This window comes from Drosophila virilis, chromosome 2 (assembly GCF_030788295.1).
Source record: "Drosophila virilis strain 15010-1051.87 chromosome 2, Dvir_AGI_RSII-ME, whole genome shotgun sequence".
NCBI classification, from domain to species: Eukaryota; Metazoa; Arthropoda; class Insecta; order Diptera; family Drosophilidae; genus Drosophila; species Drosophila virilis.
Window position 1 is genome coordinate 9,137,963 of NC_091544.1, and position 19,170 is coordinate 9,157,132.

The 19,170-nt window shown below is 41.5% G+C and overlaps 1 protein-coding gene across 2 annotated transcripts in view; it reads left to right on the forward strand.

Moving 5' to 3' along the window:
- beat-IIb (beaten path IIb) overlaps nucleotides 1-18,697 on the forward strand; it is a 32,184-nt gene extending 13,487 nt beyond the window's left edge. The window contains exons 1-7 of one of the 2 annotated variants that reach the window (XM_002054356.4): nucleotides 1,002-1,162; nucleotides 2,802-4,261; nucleotides 11,302-11,516; nucleotides 11,605-11,740; nucleotides 12,344-12,477; nucleotides 17,658-17,949; nucleotides 18,029-18,697. In XM_002054356.4, the coding sequence (XP_002054392.2) occupies nucleotides 3,814-4,261; nucleotides 11,302-11,516; nucleotides 11,605-11,740; nucleotides 12,344-12,477; nucleotides 17,658-17,949; nucleotides 18,029-18,171 (1,368 nt within the window). In that variant the 5' untranslated portion in view covers nucleotides 1,002-1,162; nucleotides 2,802-3,813 and the 3' untranslated portion in view covers nucleotides 18,172-18,697. Of the gene's footprint in view, nucleotides 1-1,001; nucleotides 1,163-2,801; nucleotides 4,262-11,301; nucleotides 11,517-11,604; nucleotides 11,741-12,343; nucleotides 12,478-17,657; nucleotides 17,950-18,028 lie in introns of those variants that run through there. The other variant, XM_015171456.3, reaches the window with a different exon arrangement.
- Nucleotides 18,698-19,170: the final 473 nt, after the last annotated feature.

Genomic DNA, 19,170 nt, shown 5'->3' on the forward strand with positions numbered 1-19,170 from the left:
GCAATAATTTGTTTATGGACCTGTCTTTTGGGTTAGGAGCATGCTGCCTTCTCCCGCCCAAATACATTACACGCGCGATGTTAATCTGCTTTTAATTAAAAGCAAGGAACAAAGCTCTAAGCAGCTTTTACTTGCCCCCTGTGTGAGCCTTGCCCAACTTAACTCAACTCAACTCGACCCTACAGCAGAACCGACTAATTGCCATTTGTTTTGGCTGCCTGGTTTTTATTGTATGTGGCATTGCAGCCACATAAAAGGCATTTCTTTCTGGCCAAATGGGATACTGGCAAGACATGTGCCTACAGCGCCAGGAGTTGAATAGGCTGGGTGCGATGTCAATTACAATACAAATGTCTTCACTGACAATGACACGAAATGAATGACAATGAGCATATGTATTAAGAGAAGCGGCAATGAGAAAACTATATATGCAACCGTGCTACGAATAGAATTAGCATCAAAATATTCAGCCAACTAATTTAAATTGGTCAACATATGAATGTATTTCTTTTTAGTGCATAAGAGTATATATATATGTTATATATGTTTATTAATCAATCAAGAACCAAAATTGCTCGTGTCTTTCCCCTTTCTCTCTCTCTCTCTCCCTCTCTCTCTCTCCCTCTATCTCCCTCTCTCTCTTTCTCTCTCTCTCTCTCTATCTCTCTCTTTCTGTCTCTTTCTTTCTCATTCTCTCTGTTAGCCCCACAAGCTCCATTATTTTCTCACAAGCTGGTAAACTAACAAAAATCGGATAGAAAAGCGTTACTTAATAGTGATATTACTAGCAGAAGTCCGCATGAATAAATCAAAATATTACGAAAAAATTTATCATAAAGATATAATTCCATTAAACTCTTCTCGTCGCCAAGCCATTAATGATTGATGACAAAATATTAAGTAAAATCAATCAAGCTATGAAACAAGTTCAACCCTGACTAAAAAATACCATGGCCGTGTAAAATATGTCAAAGACAATTAATTATAAAATTCATAAAGCGAACGCAAACGCCCACAAAACAACCGAAAAACAAATAACAGAAACAGGACGAACCAAATGTATGAAAAATGCGGCTGACAAAATTGTCTTTCATAATAATTTGTACAAACAAATACAACAGGGAGGCGGGGTTGGCAGACCGCCTGTCTGTACGATGCAAAGGTAGGAATAAATCAGTTGTAATGGAGGTGGCGGAGGGTGCGGCAATAATTATAAAAACAATGTTTTCGTAAAAATGCCAGACAAAAACAATATCAATATTATAGGCCCATCCTATGTAGACAGTAAAAATAATGTTTGCAGGCGATAGCAATAATAATGTTGCTGCAAACACGTGTTTACAGCAGCAATGCGATGCGACCGCAGAGCAGAAGCACCAACAGCAGCAACAGCTGGGAGCAGACAATGACCCCGGCCGCACATCCCCGAGATGCGTCTGTGTGCACATTTTAATCAATAAACAAACGTAAAAATATGACAAACAAATTAATAAAATGCAACAACACAAAAGATTGAAGCAAAGTTCGGGGGCGGCGCACACAGAATGACAAAATGTGATAAATGAAGCCGCGCGTAGGCCTGCCAATGACAATGGAACAGCACCGACAACAAGGGCTGTCAGTACGGAGGCAGCCTGTGACTAAATATAGATGCTCCTCCACCCTCTTCAACAGCATGCATTGTCGTGTAATTGTGACAATTTGGTCCCATACAAATGGCATAATAAATGTTGAGCGTAGGAAATGATGTGTGAAGTGCAGCCGATCTGCCACCCTTTGCTCAACCCTTACCCAACCCTTTGATAGTTGCCGGAAGTGATTTCTGGCTCAACTGAACGGCCAATCGCGGGCTTAACTAGACTGCAATCCTATTATTCGAAATGCTGCTGTTACATTATTGCGCCGAGTTCCACTCATAACCAAATTATTAAACGAGACAGGGACAGGGATCACCAACTATGAGATACTCTATATAGAATATGTAGTTTTCGAAAGTTATCGTCAAATTCATAGACTGTATAAAAGACATAAGTATATATATGATATACCCTTTCTGCACATTGTGTTGAGGTTTTATTTTCAATTTGGGCGCTGCGAAGAGCAAATTTTGTAAGCGCAGCCACGCTCCTCAGCTGGACTGAGCGTCTACCAAACGGGGTACAACGGGTTGGGATGACGACATCTAGGGACAAGGGCAACAACTATTTGTAGACGCGATGCCAACGGGCAGATGAGGAAGATGCAGAGCTTAAAGGATTTGAAAATGTGCATTTCCGGAATTGTAGCGCATAATTAAGCAGCCACGGGATGCCATAAATAATGAAACTGGTAAATTCGAAAATCCATTGGCAGCATCAATTAAAGGCTTTGTTGATGGGCCTCAGCAAAGAGAGCGTGCGGTTGTTGGCCAATTAGCCGGCCAACTATATAAGCATGCATACAGAAACACACACACACACACACTTATGCCATACAATATATGTTAGGTAATTTGAATAGAACGCATACCGATTGACCGCGCTAAGGTCAACGCAAATGCTTATCAGAGTGCCCCATGGAGTACCATAAATCAAGCGGGAAATTGTGGCACGTGATCGCCGCTGAAATGCGACCGCCTTTGCTTGCTGGGGGGAATGGAAGCGGGGGGCTACTGAGGTTCAGGAGCTGCACTTGTCTGGTCATAAATTATTTATTTAGAACTTGCCTGAGTTTAACGGCATGCAATAAAATTAATATATATTTTTGCCCTGCGCTGCTTTGTCAACAACTAATTGAAACATTATTTGTCTATCTCTTTCCAGCTAATTGCAGGCCAGACCATTAGGAAACTTTGTACATGTGTGAGTATGTGTAAGTGTGGGCAAGTGTGTCTGCCACATGAAGCAATTAGACGCAGCACTAAAATCGCCTATAAACGTCAAGCAACAAAAATTTTCGCGGAAACGCAGCCTAAACAGCGGAAAATCTAACGAGCAGCAACGACACTTTCCCGGCAACATAAGACTCAGGCACTCGGCAACATACATACAGAAATCGTAAGCAACATGTTGCCAAGTAGCTGCAGCAGCAGTGGCAACATTTTAAATTTATTGCTAACCGGCGATGGCAACAACAACGTACCCGCAAACACTTCGTGCGTGTTTAGTCGCATTCGTATCTCTGTCGGCTGCGTATCTGTATCTGTCGGTTGTGTGACGCGCTCGTTCTGACTCCTCTACGGGAGCGGCAGAACAGAATGACGTATTAAACGCAGATAAACAAAGTGGAGAGCGAAGGATATGTTTGTGGTACGGATAGTAGGCGGTGTATTCAAAAGTGGAGGCAGCCGTGCGTAAGCCTGAAATCAAAATTGAAAATACGTAAACAATAAATCAAAATAAAAACGTGCTGAAAAACCTACGAACAAATATCAAATAAAAATACATATGCATATGTATCATCAAGTGGAAAGAAAAATCAAAGTGAAAACATTTTTAAATTTTTATCGAGCAGAGAGTCAATATAAAAATCAAATACAAATACTCATAAAATGTTAGATTCCTACAATAGACTAAAGTTAAGGAATGAAGAGTAATAGAGAAATAGGCATTAAGAAAAAAACCAAACTAAATCGTAGACTTAATTGAAAAAGTGTGGCTAATGATTTATAATAATGCTCCGCAATGCATGCTAGTCTAGACCCCAGCCCCAACTAAAACTCCAGCAACGCGCCAAATTAAGCCAAATCTGGCAAACAGCGTGCCAAATTAATTAACTCGCTCGTCAGCTACCCGCTGCACATCTCTGCCGGTCCATTAATTTCACACTTAATTAATGTCAGGCTGCAAGTGCGGAGCAGGGCCGGTGACAAACGCTCGCAAAGTGTCCAAAAAGCGCGACTCGCTGACAATGTGGCAGACGCTATCAACGCTTTCCACATCACTCACAGTGCTCCCCACGGTACTCACACATGCGACGGACTGTAAGTGCCAGCTCATCAGGTCAAAACAACGCACCAACATTAGTGGCACCAACACGGAAATGCAAAGTCATAGCTCGAGCAGCGGTAGCAATTCGGCCAACATGTTGCCATCAACATCAGCAGACACCGCGACGACAACGACAACGACAACGGCGATGGCGAAAGCGTCAGCGATGACTATGACAATGACAACAACAGCAACAGGAGTGGTAAAAACCGCGCGTAGGTGCCACAGCCAACCCAGCAACAACTTTGCAACCAGCATCCTGCAATGGCTGCTGCTACTGTGCATCTTATGTGGTGAGTACGAGTTGCAGCAACAACCAACCAACAATCAACAAATGAGCTATGGCCAAAGGCCGTAAGTGACTTTTAGCAAAATGCGCTTAAATGTCTCTGATTTAGGGGACCACACAAAAACCCAGGCATTTCCACAGCCACACAGCCAAGTGATATAGAAATGGGCAAAAAAAAAAAATAAATAAAAACAAGCTAAAAAAAACTGCTGCAGCATTAGTCCTGCAACAGCTAGAAAAAAGAACAACAACCTCGCAGCACAAATCAAGATGAATTTCCGTGCATTTTTGTGCAGATTTTTGTGTGGCTTTAGCCAAAAAAGAAAGAAATATATACGCAGACAGGACGAGACATGAGAGTCCGCTTCCAAGTAAATGCAACGAAAGCGCTCACAACTGAAGGCCCCAAACGCTTGTGTCTGTCTGTGGTTTTTGGGCCAAATCTTAAACGCTACAACAAATAAATAACTAAGCAAATGCTCGACAATGTAATACTCTATACCGACTTAAGTAGTAAAGCAATGGGAAAAGAACATTTTATTTATTTTTTGCATTGTTATAGTTTCATAAGCAAATTTATATAAAGGAGATATATGACGTATAGGCAGATTTTTTTTAATTTCGACAGAGAATAGCACAATCCCCAATAGTGGTTAACAAAAAACTGTTATTATAAAAATTACCCACGAAATTTTCCCATTTGATGGGTATACAAACACTCTCTGCCAATATATACACTTGTTACGCCTCACGCTCCTCGTTGGAACAGGGTATAAGTAAATGGAAAAACATGTGAAAGGAAAAACATTTGAAAATAGTGCCAAGAAAAAGAAGAAACTAAAACGAGCAGTAAAAGGACACGAATCGTAAGACAGAGAGTGAGGGCAAGCGAGATAGAAGCATAGCTGAGACAGCAAATAATACAAATTGACTCGTGTTTTTCATTTTTCCGTGTGTGTTTTTCACCGTTTGCTTTGCTGCTTTCAATAATTTTGCTTGATTTTGCAGCTGCAGAAGGTGGCTTTTTTGCTGCTGCCGATGCAGCCGCAGTTGCTGCCACTTAAAACTGAAATTAACTCCAGCACACGAAAGTGTGCAACGAAAAACGAACATGCCAAATCAGGGAACATGTGGGTTATTTGGGGTGTGTATGTGCACGAATTGCTTGATTATTTCGTTTTGAAATTGATGCTGCAATCAATTATAGAACAACACAAAGAAGAGAAGCAAAACGAATCGAATTCGGTTAGCGAACAGCAACCACAGCAGCCAAGAATAATGGCCAAGCCAGCAATTGAGGTTCCGTTGCCACTGGCAGCGCAGCCACGTTTAAAGCCAAGTCTTTGTTATTGATTTGCCAAGCGAACCCAAGGCGAATATGCTGCTAAAATAAACTGAAATCAATTTAGTTAAGCTCAACCAACCACTCAAGAGCCAGCCGACGCTGCCACCAGCCACCCAACTAATCAAGATAAATAAATATTTATAATTAATTTAAAATATAAACACGAAACACAGCGCGGCCCGCAATTAATTTCCGCAAGCGGCAACAAAAGGAAATTCAACTAGAGCCAAAATATTGCGTATACGCAATGTAGACTTAATCGACAAAGCTGACGACGGCCGCCCTTGTCTTGATAAGGCTCTCATCAGAAACTTGCAGGCATATGAATAAATGAATGAACGCATGAATAAGTAATCAACTGAAATGACCAGCACCACAACGAATGGCTAACGAATCAGAGGCTGGTGGCGGAGCGGAAACAGAGCAAGTGGCACATTGCGAAATTAAGAAAATGTTTAAGCAACGAGAAAGATTAAAGCGCAGCAGCCGTTAACGCAGCCGAAAAGGGTCAAGCAGCGCGTTAAGCGACTGTCAGCTATGGGTCAGCCAATATGTAGCTAATGAGTCCCAGCTTCAGCGTCAGGTGTAGCCATCCTCAGCAGCAGGAGCATATCATGGGGCAGGAATGTGCGTGAGCCTGGCTGCCTGCGCGTGCTTAATGAACTGCAATCAATGGCGCCAGTCGATAAGCAACGAAAGGCGACTGATTGTGCGTGCAACATGAGGCTGACCGCAAATGCGCACAGATACGCACATTCATATGGTAAACACACACACATACACACATGTACGGGCGGGAGGGCGCACCACAAATGATTTATACAGCGCGCTTTTTGTTCGGTTTGGCGCATTAATTACGCACATTTTGTTGAAATTTATTTAAGCGCACTGCACGATACATTAAACGATTTCTCACACACACACACACACACCCACACACACGCTCTCTCTTGAAAAAATAATTAAATACAACACACGCGAATTGGGCTGGGCGTTAAAATGCTTTTCCAATTTAATTACCAAAAGTATTCATTATTCGATTTTGCGTTTAAAAGTCAATTTCCATAAATAACATCAGTGAGTCCTTTGTCTAACTCTAAGCTCTATTAGCCGACTACAGCTCTGCATTCATTACATAAGCTCTTAACTAGAAATCTGAAAATTCAACTACTTATAATGAATGCAAGGCGGGAAAATTCTTCTAAATGCAAAATGTAACAAAGAATGTTTTCTAGTAGATATGCAAGACATTTCAATGCTTTCGTACGCAATAGCAAACAAAACTATCTAAAAATTTAATTTTTAAATGATAAACAGTCCAGAATACATCAATTAAAAAATGAGCTTCATTTCGTTATTAAAATTCAGTACATGCACCTCAATTGACAGGAGTTTATCAGGCGGGTACCTTGTTGCTACACCGATAGCAATCAAAGGTACAGCCCACACGGCAGACATTCACTTTTATGTTTTTGGCACAGCACCCACGCACATACACACTCAAAGACTCACACAGCTATAGAGCCACACATACGCAGATGTCAGTTGGTGATGCAGCTGTTGCTACGGTTCACGGCTTTTGACAAGCTTTTTGATGACTGTTTGACAAATGTAAAGTTCCAGCATTTCACTTGACTTCAATAAAACCCAATATTAAATGTTCAAACACGGACATTTCTATCTGAAAGCCAATTTTTTCTGAATTCGCCATTGGCGAATGTGCAAATAAAATTCTATATCCATGTTCAAGTCACACAAATATTGAAAATTTATATTAAATGTGTAGTTCGGTAAATAACTTTCAGAGCTGCATTCAACAATCTCTGAAATGATGAAATGAAATGCAATTTTAATACTTTTAAGGGGGGTTTTTATGAAGAGATTATGTACTTAAGCTATTGATGATTACTGCTGACACTATCAAACACGCGCATACACAGACATATCTAAGCCATTCAGAAGCCATAAACTCTACAAATAGAAGCCAACCATGGAGAACAAATTTAAGTACATTATAACAACGTCAAAACCGTTCAGCCCATCAACGCAACCACACTCTCTCACAAACACACAGAGGCAATCAACCAGTTGGTATTAGCAATAAATGTTGACCAAAAATGTTAGTTGAATGGTCAAGTTCTCAAAACGCATAAAAACTATAAAAACTTTTCAACATTTCAATTCATAATTCAACACATAATTATATCTGGCTGGCTCTGTCTAGCTACATCCCCTCTCTGTTTCCCCTTACTTTTTTTCTCTGTCTCTCTCTCTCTCTCTCCCCCTCTCTCTCTCTCTCTCTTTATGTGCGCACTGGTCAGTTGAAATGTGTCAGCAACTTTTCAAAACTGTAACAGTGCCAATTTGTCCAAAAGTACCATGGAAAGCCCTTGGTCCTTTCGTCCTGCGTCGCACATTGCAATTTGTAATGAGAATTCAACTCAAATTTCGCTGTTCACAAATTTTGAAAACATTTTGCTGGCATTGCTCATTCACAGTTGATATGCAAATACATATATTGCTTGCCTCGCTTATGCATTATGCTAAATAATTGTTCACGTTCTCTGCCAAGCAGTAAGGGCAGGGCAACTGCCAGAGCTGTTCGCCATTTTTGCAATTTGTTTTAGACAACAATATTGCGTTAATTATCACAGAGTGCCGTCAAAATTAATTACAGCCGCCGGGCAAACTGAGTGTGCGTGAGTGTGTGAGCCATCAGTTTAATTTTGCGCAGCTTGTTATTGTTAAGCACGCGTAATTACATGAAGAATTCATGTGTGAAAATTTGTTTTTGTTAACCCAAAATTGTTGAACTTTAAAGCCAATGTTTTATTGGATTTTCTACATAGCCCAGAGAGAGAAAGAGAGAGTAATTGACAGCCCTACAAAAAATACGCAAAGAGAAAATTGAAAAACTTGCGAGCTCTTTGCTTAACTTGCAGTTGAAATATGAAAAATAAACTTGGCGTTCAGCTTCCTCAGCCCAATGCCTCGCTACAAAATGTGCAAGCAAATTTTTAAAAATTATTGCACATCATGCCCCAGAAAACCGCAACGGGATAAGCAGCTGCCGGGCGCGCCGCTAGGATGAGCGCAAGCAGCAAATGTTGGCGGCGGGTGCGCAAACAGGCTTTAGGGCAGACAATAAGTTAAATTAGTTCGCTAGCAGCACGGCAAGCCCTTGGCGCTTTCTCTCTCTTTCTCTATCTCTATTTCTATCTCTATCTCTGTCTGTGTGGCTCTCTCGCTCTATCCACATGACAACAAAAATATGACTCATAAATTATCACAAGTGAGTTCATCACACGGCTTGCACTTGCCACATTGAGTGGCCGCGTGTATGTCTGCAAAAGTTCGTCTGGCTGTAACCGGCTCGGCAGCTGTTCCAGCATGCCGAGCACTCCCTGCAACCTTCTACCTTCCACCTTCCACCTTCTTCGCCCGCGCATATTTGTAACTAAATCTGTGAGCTCAGCAGCAAAAGTTTATGTGGTCTACATATGTGTTTGTGTGTGCGCATGTGTATGTGGATTGCCTGTTGAGTGGTGTGTGGGTAGTGCATATTGTCATAATGTTGAATGCATGATATATTGAATTGTGCAGTCAATAAACGTTTTATGATCACAGCTGCACATATTTCAGTTTCTCTCTGGCAAACTTGCTGCGTAAATCGAAAGCTATTACAATGACTAAATCATGCCAAATAGGTATATACCACATGACGTACATGCACATGAATCCATACACTCACACACACATGTGTGTACCAAAAGTTGCCATGAAAACCCATCATGGGCTCTTAAATAGGCAGCAACTATATGCTGTAACATTAACGACAATGAAAGAGAGAGAGTCTGAGAGAGGTAGAGAGAGGGAGAGAGAGCGAGAGAGAGAGAGAGAGAGATAGATGGAGAGGGAAAGCGATTTACTGTGCTGGAAAAAGCAAAAAAAATTCATCATCACGTTGCCTATCCTTGGCTTGCCATATGCTCCATTGGCATCTGCTAAAGCTACTCGATGCGCAGTTACAAAACTGCATGGCCATAAAGCTAAGCCCGAACTAATTTTGAAAGCCGACTAGGCCTAAGGAGCAGAAAGAATGGCGAAACGACGGCTGCCAAACGTTACAAAAAGCAAAACACTGTCAGCCATGAGAATATTGTCCACGAGGATGACGCAGGATGCGGCACAACAAGCAGCAGCAGCAATAGACGCAACCTAACGGATATTGCGCACAGCCCAATCCCACTCCCAATAAGATGTGTATGGGTGTTGGGTGAAGGTGGGTGCCGAGGCTGTGACAAAATTGAAGCAGTCACTGGGGCCGGGCAACACTCGGATGATATTGCGTTGCTATCAAGATTTCAGTTGGAAACAAAAGTGAAGCCGCAAAAAAATAAAACATGGACATTGTCAGAAGTCGAAGCTCAAATGCCCTTATTAAGTATAATGGACAAGTACATAACATATTTCGAATATGGAATTTGATTACAAATGATTTTATCAGATAATCGATAAGCATTGTATAAAATTCACATTTGAAGAAATATACTGTAGCATACTTTCTGGTGTCAATCTTCCTTGTAAAAAATATTGTGTATTTTGTATTAAGCTTGCATTAGCAAATAAGTCGAGTCGAGCTCGCAAATTCAGTTTGCACTTAGAACACAATTTTTTTGAATCCTTTCTATCGCACTGGCATAGATGAATATCATTTTTAGAAGTCTTTCATGTGGATTTATGCCTGTGTATCAACAAAATACAAGAATACATAAATAATTTTTTTTTCTCATGCTACCACTTAGCCAAAAAGCATATAATACCCTCAATAAGAGTAGATGCCGGAAAAAACGCATAGCCAAAATGCTTGGTGACAACAGGCAAAGGGTGAAACAATGACAAGAGAAATGGAGATAGAAAGCGCAGCGAAAAAAAAATAAAAGAAAATGATAAAAAAAAAGGCAAAGAGGTTTACAACTTCTCGTAAGGCGGCTTAAACGATTTGCGAGTTTATGAAAAGCCAAACACACTTTACACACAATCTGATCTTATGAGCTCGCGCGTGTGTTGGGGTGTGTAAAAAAATTGTAAAACAAATGGAAAATTGCTTTTTGATGTAGTCAGTCAAGCTGGCCATGCATGCAAGTCGACGTCATAATCGGTTGATGCTGCTGCTGGTTGGCAAGACTGACGCACTTTAAGTCGATTGCTGGGCTTTAAGTGTAAGGCCCAAATGCTTGCCGCAAGCCAGCTGCATGTTGCAGTTGCAGTCACGTTGCACCGCCTGCATTGGTGAATCGCAGCATATTTTAATCCCTGCATTTTATGCGGCCCAATGCCCATGAAAAGCAGAAGGATGACGATGTTGTGGTTGATATGGATGATGCTGCTGGTCCTCGACGGACATATATCGTATCAATATTGTTTTACGGTCCCTGCCGTGTATGCAAATGTGACCACGTAGTGCTGCCAGCCACTTCTGCTCACACCACAGAACGTTGAAAGGCCGAAGAGCTGGCAAGGAGTGTATACAACGCGTACCTGGCAACTGCTGGCAATTTGTGGGCTTTACCTTTGATAGGATGACTGCAGGCCAACGTGGGCGTTGGCTTCCTATCCCCTGCCATTTATGGCATACTCATGCACGCTGCATCAATTTGAATAAATCTCATATAGCTTTTTCTCTCCTTCATTTCCAGATGCCGCCCAGGCGACGCTGCGTAATGTCAACCTGCTCGTGGAGCCACCGGCTGTGCGACGTGGCCAGTCGGTGGTGCTGCGCTGCGAATATCAGCTGGATGGCGCTCCGCTCTATTCGATTAAATTCTATCGCGGACAGCTGGAGTTTTATCGCTTCACGCCTGGCGAGTATCCACACACGAAGGTCTTTCAATATCCCGGCATCAAAGTGGACGTAAGTCCCTTCCTTCTTTCCTTATTACAAACGAAGTCCATTTCTCCCTTCCTTTAAACAACACAATAAAGCACTGATGTTCTTACAGGAAAGCAGCTCGAATGCAACCCTGGTGCTTATACGCAATGTCAGCTTTGGGCTCTCTGGCAATTTCAGCTGCGAGGTAACTGCCGACGCACCGCTTTATTCGACGGCGACCGCCTATGCGCAAATGCAAGTTGTGGGTGAGTATCGCATTAAAAGAATGGGGCCAAAAGTCAACCCATCCGCCTGCCATGACACGCCCTTCTCATTTGTGCGCCTGGCCACAAGGAGCCCAGAACAATGGCAGCCTCATCAAGATCAAGCGGCTGACCGTTGATGGTACTTCACACGCAGGCTCGCCACGGCCTCTTGCCTTCCGTTACCATCCCCTCTGCCCAGTTCCTTTACACAAGCAGCTGCAATTAAAAAGACCTAGGCAAATGCTATAACCAGCGTATATAAGCAATATTACCAGCACACCAAGTACTCATTCCGTGAAATATCTTTTAATGCACTCCCTATATATCTTTGTAATATTTCAAATACCCTATTATTACTTAAGTATATATAATATTTAAGCAGCTAGATAAAATGAATTTAAGGTTATAAATTTTCAAATTGCCAAAGAGAGTATTTTTCTATGATTTTGTGCTGTTGCAAAACCCTTTATTATTTTTTGTTTATTTTTTCCCTTTTTTTTTGAGCAACAGATAGAAGCAAGCAAATGTTTGTTTATTTTTAGTACATCAAAGAGTAGTAAAGGGTTGCCTAATAAACAATTATTTTCTCTAAATATGTTACAGAATTCCCAGAGAAACGACCCCAGCTCTTTACAGAGCATAAGCGCTATGAGCCCGGCGATGTGTTGAGGGCCAATTGCAGCACGTTGCCGTCAAGACCACGCGCCGAGCTGCGCTTCACCATTAACCAAATGCCGGTAAGTGTAACTGTATGATACTTGCGGCTCCCTGCTGCTCCTTGGCCCCATTTGCCACAACTCAGCCGCGCAACTTACTGTCCAATCACGGTGCTAGGTAAGGTTGTGGCAGTGGGGCAATGAATTTATGCATTATAAAGCAGAACTTGTGGCATAGCCTAATTAAACAACGCTGGCTTGGTAAATGGGAACGTAAATTCTGTATAATTACGAAAGCCACTTGCTGAGCCTTAAACTCATTTGGAGCACATGTGTTAGGCTGTGGTGGGGCTTCGTTTAATCTCGTGCGATGTGCGCCATGAAATTTGTCGTTTATTTATGAATATGATGTAGCAGGAATGGAACCCGAACCTAATTAAAATTTTTGGCTCAAAGCGAAATGTGAAACCTGCACACACACAGAATTAAGTCAATAGACGGAGAAAAGGGTTGCGCGCTTTGATTTGATTGTGCGATTCGCCCCTGTCATTTATCATTACACAAGAAGGCAAATGAAAATGGAAAATGCCAAATGGCAAATGTCAAATGGAAAATAGAAAGGAAGCAAACAAGTCACTTGGGTCACACAGTCGAAGTCATATGCATACGCACTGCCTGGAGAGTACATCATTAGTCATTTGGCGGCATTTTCATGTTTGCATCCATTTTGCGACTGTGCGCTAATCAGTTGCATAAATCACGAATGAAATGCGAGCATGGCCCAGCCCAAGCCCAGACTCAAACTCGGGTCCGGGCGCCAGACCCAGGGCGGGGTTATCGTTTTTAAAAAGCAAATGCTTTCCATTTTTGTATCCCATTTTGACCGCAGGCTGGCCAACCTTTTTCTTTGTCGCATTGCTGTTATTAATCATAGCCACGACATAAAATAAATGACGTTAAACTTGTGCACAGAAATTGCCCGGTCCGAGCCGGACAAATCGGACGAGTCGCCAGAGCCGGACGCTGCCTTCAAATGAATTTACGAGACAACACTTTTCAGCTGACACGCCCACACGTAGAGCGCAGAGCGCATTCGATTGTCGACTGTCGACTGTTGTCTGTCTGTTCATTGTCCTGACGGCTGCCAGGCAAAAGAAAACTTATTAAACGCTTCATAAATTTTTATATTATGTCTACCCACATCATCAGACATAACGTGCACTGGCACTGGCATCCTTCCCGATCTGTTGTCTCTCTTTCCATTTGTGCGTCTTATCCTGCCGTTTTGTATCTGTCGCTAGCTGTTGTCTACTTTTCGGGGCACACACACACTCACACACACACACGCACACACATACACGAATACGCTCACATGCAGGCCGTTGAACAGTTTATCTAGATGCCGCTTGCTTCCTTCCACTTTCAGTCAACCAACTAATGACAAAAAACAAGACAAAAGTGCGCTGGGTACATGTGTGTGTGTGTGTTAGTGGCTTAGAGGGTTGGGCGAAGCGTAGTTAACCCCCTCCGTCTGTCTGCTACGGCGTGCCATATAAAATTTTATGTCTGTGGTGTTTATGGTGGCGTAGACAGTCAGCAACAACACGAACAACACGGAATTTCACCCATTCTTTCACCCATTCTGGCATTGGCCATGCAATTTAGTTTCATATGCCTGTAGAGCGGAGATGCTCTTCTGATATTGAATTATGATCTGGCGGCTGCCACTTTAAATGGCATCGAACGGCAACACATAGCCGTCTGTTACTGCAATCCATTCATACATAACTAAGTCATGGCAGCTTAAAGCTGGCTACGAACAACACATGTTCAGCTATAAGTAAATATTTAGTCACAACAAGAATAACTCTGGCCTTAAAGCAACATAACACATTATGCCGTAAACAGTCTTGATTGATATGATTTCAAAATGAATTATCTCTCTATGGCCTTATCTCTCATTATATGTTTGATATTACCTAAAAAATAAAGTAATTAGGACAATCATTCAAGAAAATAGAAGTTTTCAATTCCCTTAAGATATTTATTTTATTCTATAAAGCAGCACACTTCTCTGAGCATGATGCAACAAACTTTATTTATTATTTACATATTATCTCTTTCAGTATACGCATTTAAGAAAATAGTACAAGAAATAGGATGGGAGGCAGCTGGCGTAGCGACTAACATAATTTGTTAAAAAGTTTTTGTCATATTAATGGAAATGTAGCTGAAAATGAATTTTTTTTTTTTTTTTGTGAATCATGGGAATTAGTTGGGATTAGAGCTGTCGAGACTTTCAGAGAGTTGGCGGCCAGACAAGTGGCCATTCAACAGTGGGATTTGTGCGCCAATCGATTTTTTGATAAATTATTTATTACAGATTATTTTTGGGTAGGGCTGCTACTGGAACTACTTCTGTAAACGCTATAAGCGCATAATTAAAGCTGAGCAACAGCTTTAAGTGGCTGTGATTAATGAATCGACAGCAGATGGTGGGCAAATTGAGAAATTTCAGCTCAAATCGATAACAAACTAGATTTAAGGCCCATGTGATGCGCATGATATTTTCTGAATGCACAACAACACTTGTAAATTTTATGCACAATCCCAGAATAAATAGCTTCACATAGTTTCTCATATTTTATGCAATCACAATTGGCACCTACTAGTAAATACCTTTTACGGAAGCGCTACCACGTAGTTTGTTTAGTTTTTCCTTTTGTACACAATTAGCATAATCCACTCTGCCACAAATTAACGTGTTTTGTGGACAAGCCCATATAAATAGACGGCCATCAAAATGAATTTAGACCCTCACACTCAAACCAAATGCAGAATCAACACACAAACTTTGTTGCCCATTAGAGCAAGATTTGGATTTTGCTTAAAAACAATTCGCCAGCAAAGTGTTTACGCAAGCAAATGCCAAACATTCATTTAATTGCCCCAGTGAATGTATTTGTTTCTGGGTCGGTAGGTGTCTCTTGGGCCCTCGGCTGGGGGTTCCGATGCCATAAAGGTAAATCACAAGAAATATGAGGGTATTTACACTTTTGGGTCGCTGCCTCAGCCACATGCTTAATTAAAGCGCTTGGCGTCTTAAGAGTTTCTCGTAAATTACGCGGCATTAAATTCCCAAGGGAGTGCGAGTGAGACAGTAGCCAAAACAGAGCGAGATCGAGCGAGGGAGTGCGCGGAAAGCGAGTTAACTAAAAATGGCTTTTTATGTCGCTGTGCCTTTGCCAGCATGAAAATAAAAATAAAATTCAAATATAAAGTTAAGCCAAAAAACGTACAAGCAGAAAAATAAAATTTTCTGTGCGGGCGTGTGTGTGTGCGTGTGTATGTGTATATGTGTGTGCGTGTCTGTGTGTGTGTGTGTGTATAGAAGATTGTTGTAAAAAGGGTTAAGCAACAAAAACAACGACACGCACAACAATAAAGCGATTTTGCTTTTTAATGTTGTGGGTGTGCGAGCTGCTTGTGAATTGGCTACGCCCAAAGGAACTATGCTATTCAGATATCCTTTCAGAAAAGGTACTAGATATTTGGCTGGGTATTTTAAATGGGCATTGACTCCGTGCGACTGTTTGCATTTTAGCATTAGATGCTTACAGTTTTGGCCGTAGTTCGCTGCATGCGTGATATTTCATAGTCGACTACTCCCCATTGCTGCTGCCGCTGACCCAAATTTAAAGAAGGCACGTTGTCTTCAACTTCCAATTTCATACACCTTTTTAGGGGACTAAACAGCGCAGAATACATGCATAAGTAAATGGCGCTCAAATGAGTTTGTAAGTGGAAATGAAATGCGTATTTATTGTATTTAAATTGCCAGCGGTTCGCAGAAGGCGCTCGGCTGTCATTTCAAGCAGCGTTAGCGGCAGGACATGCAGCAAACGGAAATGACACAACAGCCATTTGCAAAATGGCGCCTGCACTTCCTGCGTCAACAACAATGGACATTTGCGACTAAAAGCCTTGCACGATGCAGCTAACGGGTTTTCTTTCGCACCCTGCGTAAAGATGCGCCAAACGGAAATGATGTGCCCCAGTCGAACAGTGAAAATCTCTGGTAAATGAAACGGAAAGCCGAGTGAAAGGCTGAAATGAATATGCACATCCACATGCCTGAGCAAGAGCTTGAGTTTCAGCTAGAGCAGAGAGCCAAGCATACGATTTAGGCATATTTTTGTAAGGACTTGCAGCTGCTGTTGTTGCTGTTTCTGTCATGACGGAAATTAAATTTTTAAATGCAAACAATGCAAACGGTATGATGGAGTGGCAGCAAGACACATGGGGAGAAAAACGGATAGCCAGATGGAAAATGTTGCTTCTGTTGTTGTTGCTGTTGCAGTCGCTCAGCAACTCAAAGGCAAAGAGTAAACAGTTTGCATTTCAGTAGCTTTAACAACCAACGAGCTGCAACAACAAGAAACAAACAAACAACCTTGAACAGCAGACACTCAAACAAACTGTCGGACATTTGCACAGGCGAAAAAAACCAACAGGGCGTATGAGTACTGTCCTTGCTGTTGCTTGTGTTGATTCTGATGCTTCTCTGTTTCTGTTGCTGCTGTTGCTGTCGCTGTTGCTGCTACTGTTGCTATAACATTGAAAACTGTTTTTTAAAAGCCAACAAGCAAAGGCAAAAATAACAACAAAAACAAAAATATGACACGCCATGTCCGTTCATTCTCAGTATCCGCTTCCTAGCATCGCAAGTTGTCCCGTTGCCTTTGCCCATTGCTTTTACCCGTTGCCAGCAGCTTTTGTTGCCACTGATGTTGCACATGCCTCCCTCCCCATGCAGAAGTCGGCACATGGCTTGCCAGTGGTCGCCGGTGCCGTTGCCGCTGCTGCTGCCGCAAGTGCAACATGTTTATAATAACCCCCGCAGACGACAAATTGCCATTCATATTCGTGCGATATACTCGCATGGGGTTGTCCACATATCGGCCAGTAACTTTTTTGCGGCACTTTCCCGCACTCGGCAAATATATTTTTAGTTTGCCAAGCGGAAGCGGAAAGCAAAATCAGTTTCAGCTGCATACACCCACCTACACCCACACTCACTTACACACATACACACAGCTAGCTCGAGGGGTATGAATAATTTAAAACATACTCTCTGACATACGTATTTTATATGCATATGGTAGTTAGTTATTTAGTTAGTTCTGCACGAGACTGAAAAAGGAGTTAAGTGCTGTTGAAGGGATTGCAATTAGCTAATCGTGCACAATTCTCTCCGCCAGGTGACCCAAGAGGAAACACAATACATTCGCACGGTTGATAACTTAATAGCATCCAGGCTGAGCCTCAAACTTCAATTGCAAGCGGTGCACTTTGTGGTCGCCGCCAATGCCAATGGAAATGTCAACGGCAACGCTCATGGCCGATCTACCAATGTGCACATGACAAATGCTTTGGGCCACGGCGGAGCTGGAGGACTCATGTTGCGCTGCACGGCTCAAATTGGTGATTTATATCAGGAGTACAAGGAAATTGAATTGGGCTCACCGCAAAAGGATCCGGTGCCAGCTAGAGGTAAGCCACAACCACAACAAACACAATCCGAAACACCGTCCACATTTGTTTTGTAAACGCATTAAATTGCCCATTGCAGTTACACTCTCATCCGGCTCGGGACTGCGGAATTTCTTGGAAACCTATTTCTACACATCGGCATCTGGCAAAGGGCAGAGCGTGGGCAGCTTTTTCATTTGCTGCCTAATCTCCATGTTCGGAATGATAACAAGCGGCAGCTAAATGCAAAATTGATTACATTTTAGCTACAATTACATAGAGTACAGCTTGAACATGAAATGTGTATAGCATAGATAATGGCTTCGATGTGTAGCCAATTGTATTAAGCTTAGCATCGCCCCCGACACCTACTCACTGTCGCACAGCTGCAAAAATATCCCATTTAAAAATACTATATAAATTACACATTATTACGTATATGTTGTACACACTCAAATTAAATATTACAATTTTGTACATATTTGTTTTATGATGTAAGCCATTGCACGTACATTAGATGGAATGCACTGCCACATCCACCCACGCAGACAGACGGACAGACTGAGAGGCATATAGACAAGCAAACATGGCTAATTGTTAATTAATGGATTATTTAATGATGCATTAAATATTGCATAAATTATTATTTCAGTTGCATTTAACTCCATTACAAACAGCTGCAATAGCACTTCGAATATCAACTTTAAATATAAGCAGAAAAACTATACAAACAAAAACAGGCAATTTAAAAATTGTAAAAATAAGAAAATGCATTTAAAATAAACAGCATAGATATTCAAATACGCACACTACGGAGTTTATTAATTGATTTTATATGTATTTCAGATTCAGGTAAGTATATGTAATTGCATTCAGCGAACATTGCCATAATATTATAGCCAAACATTTATTAATAATTGTTTGCTAATAAGCGTACGATTACACTTCCTAAAAGCAGTAGTAGAATTTTAATCCTTTCGCCTTTTTTATTGCAAATTTAAAATACACATATCTACATAAATATACATATCTTCAAAGTTGCTTGACTCTCGCTTTTAATAAGTATATATTTCTTCTCAACTAAAATGAATGATTTTTAGTTTCATATTTGTTCTTACCAGTTGACCTATTTGCTTGCCCCTCGTCAGCTCCTACTCTTGTGCAGACTATAGCAGCTAAAGGTTAAAGGTTGGGATAATCGGCTTACTTTGCTTATTAAATGAGCTACACAGTCTAAAAAAT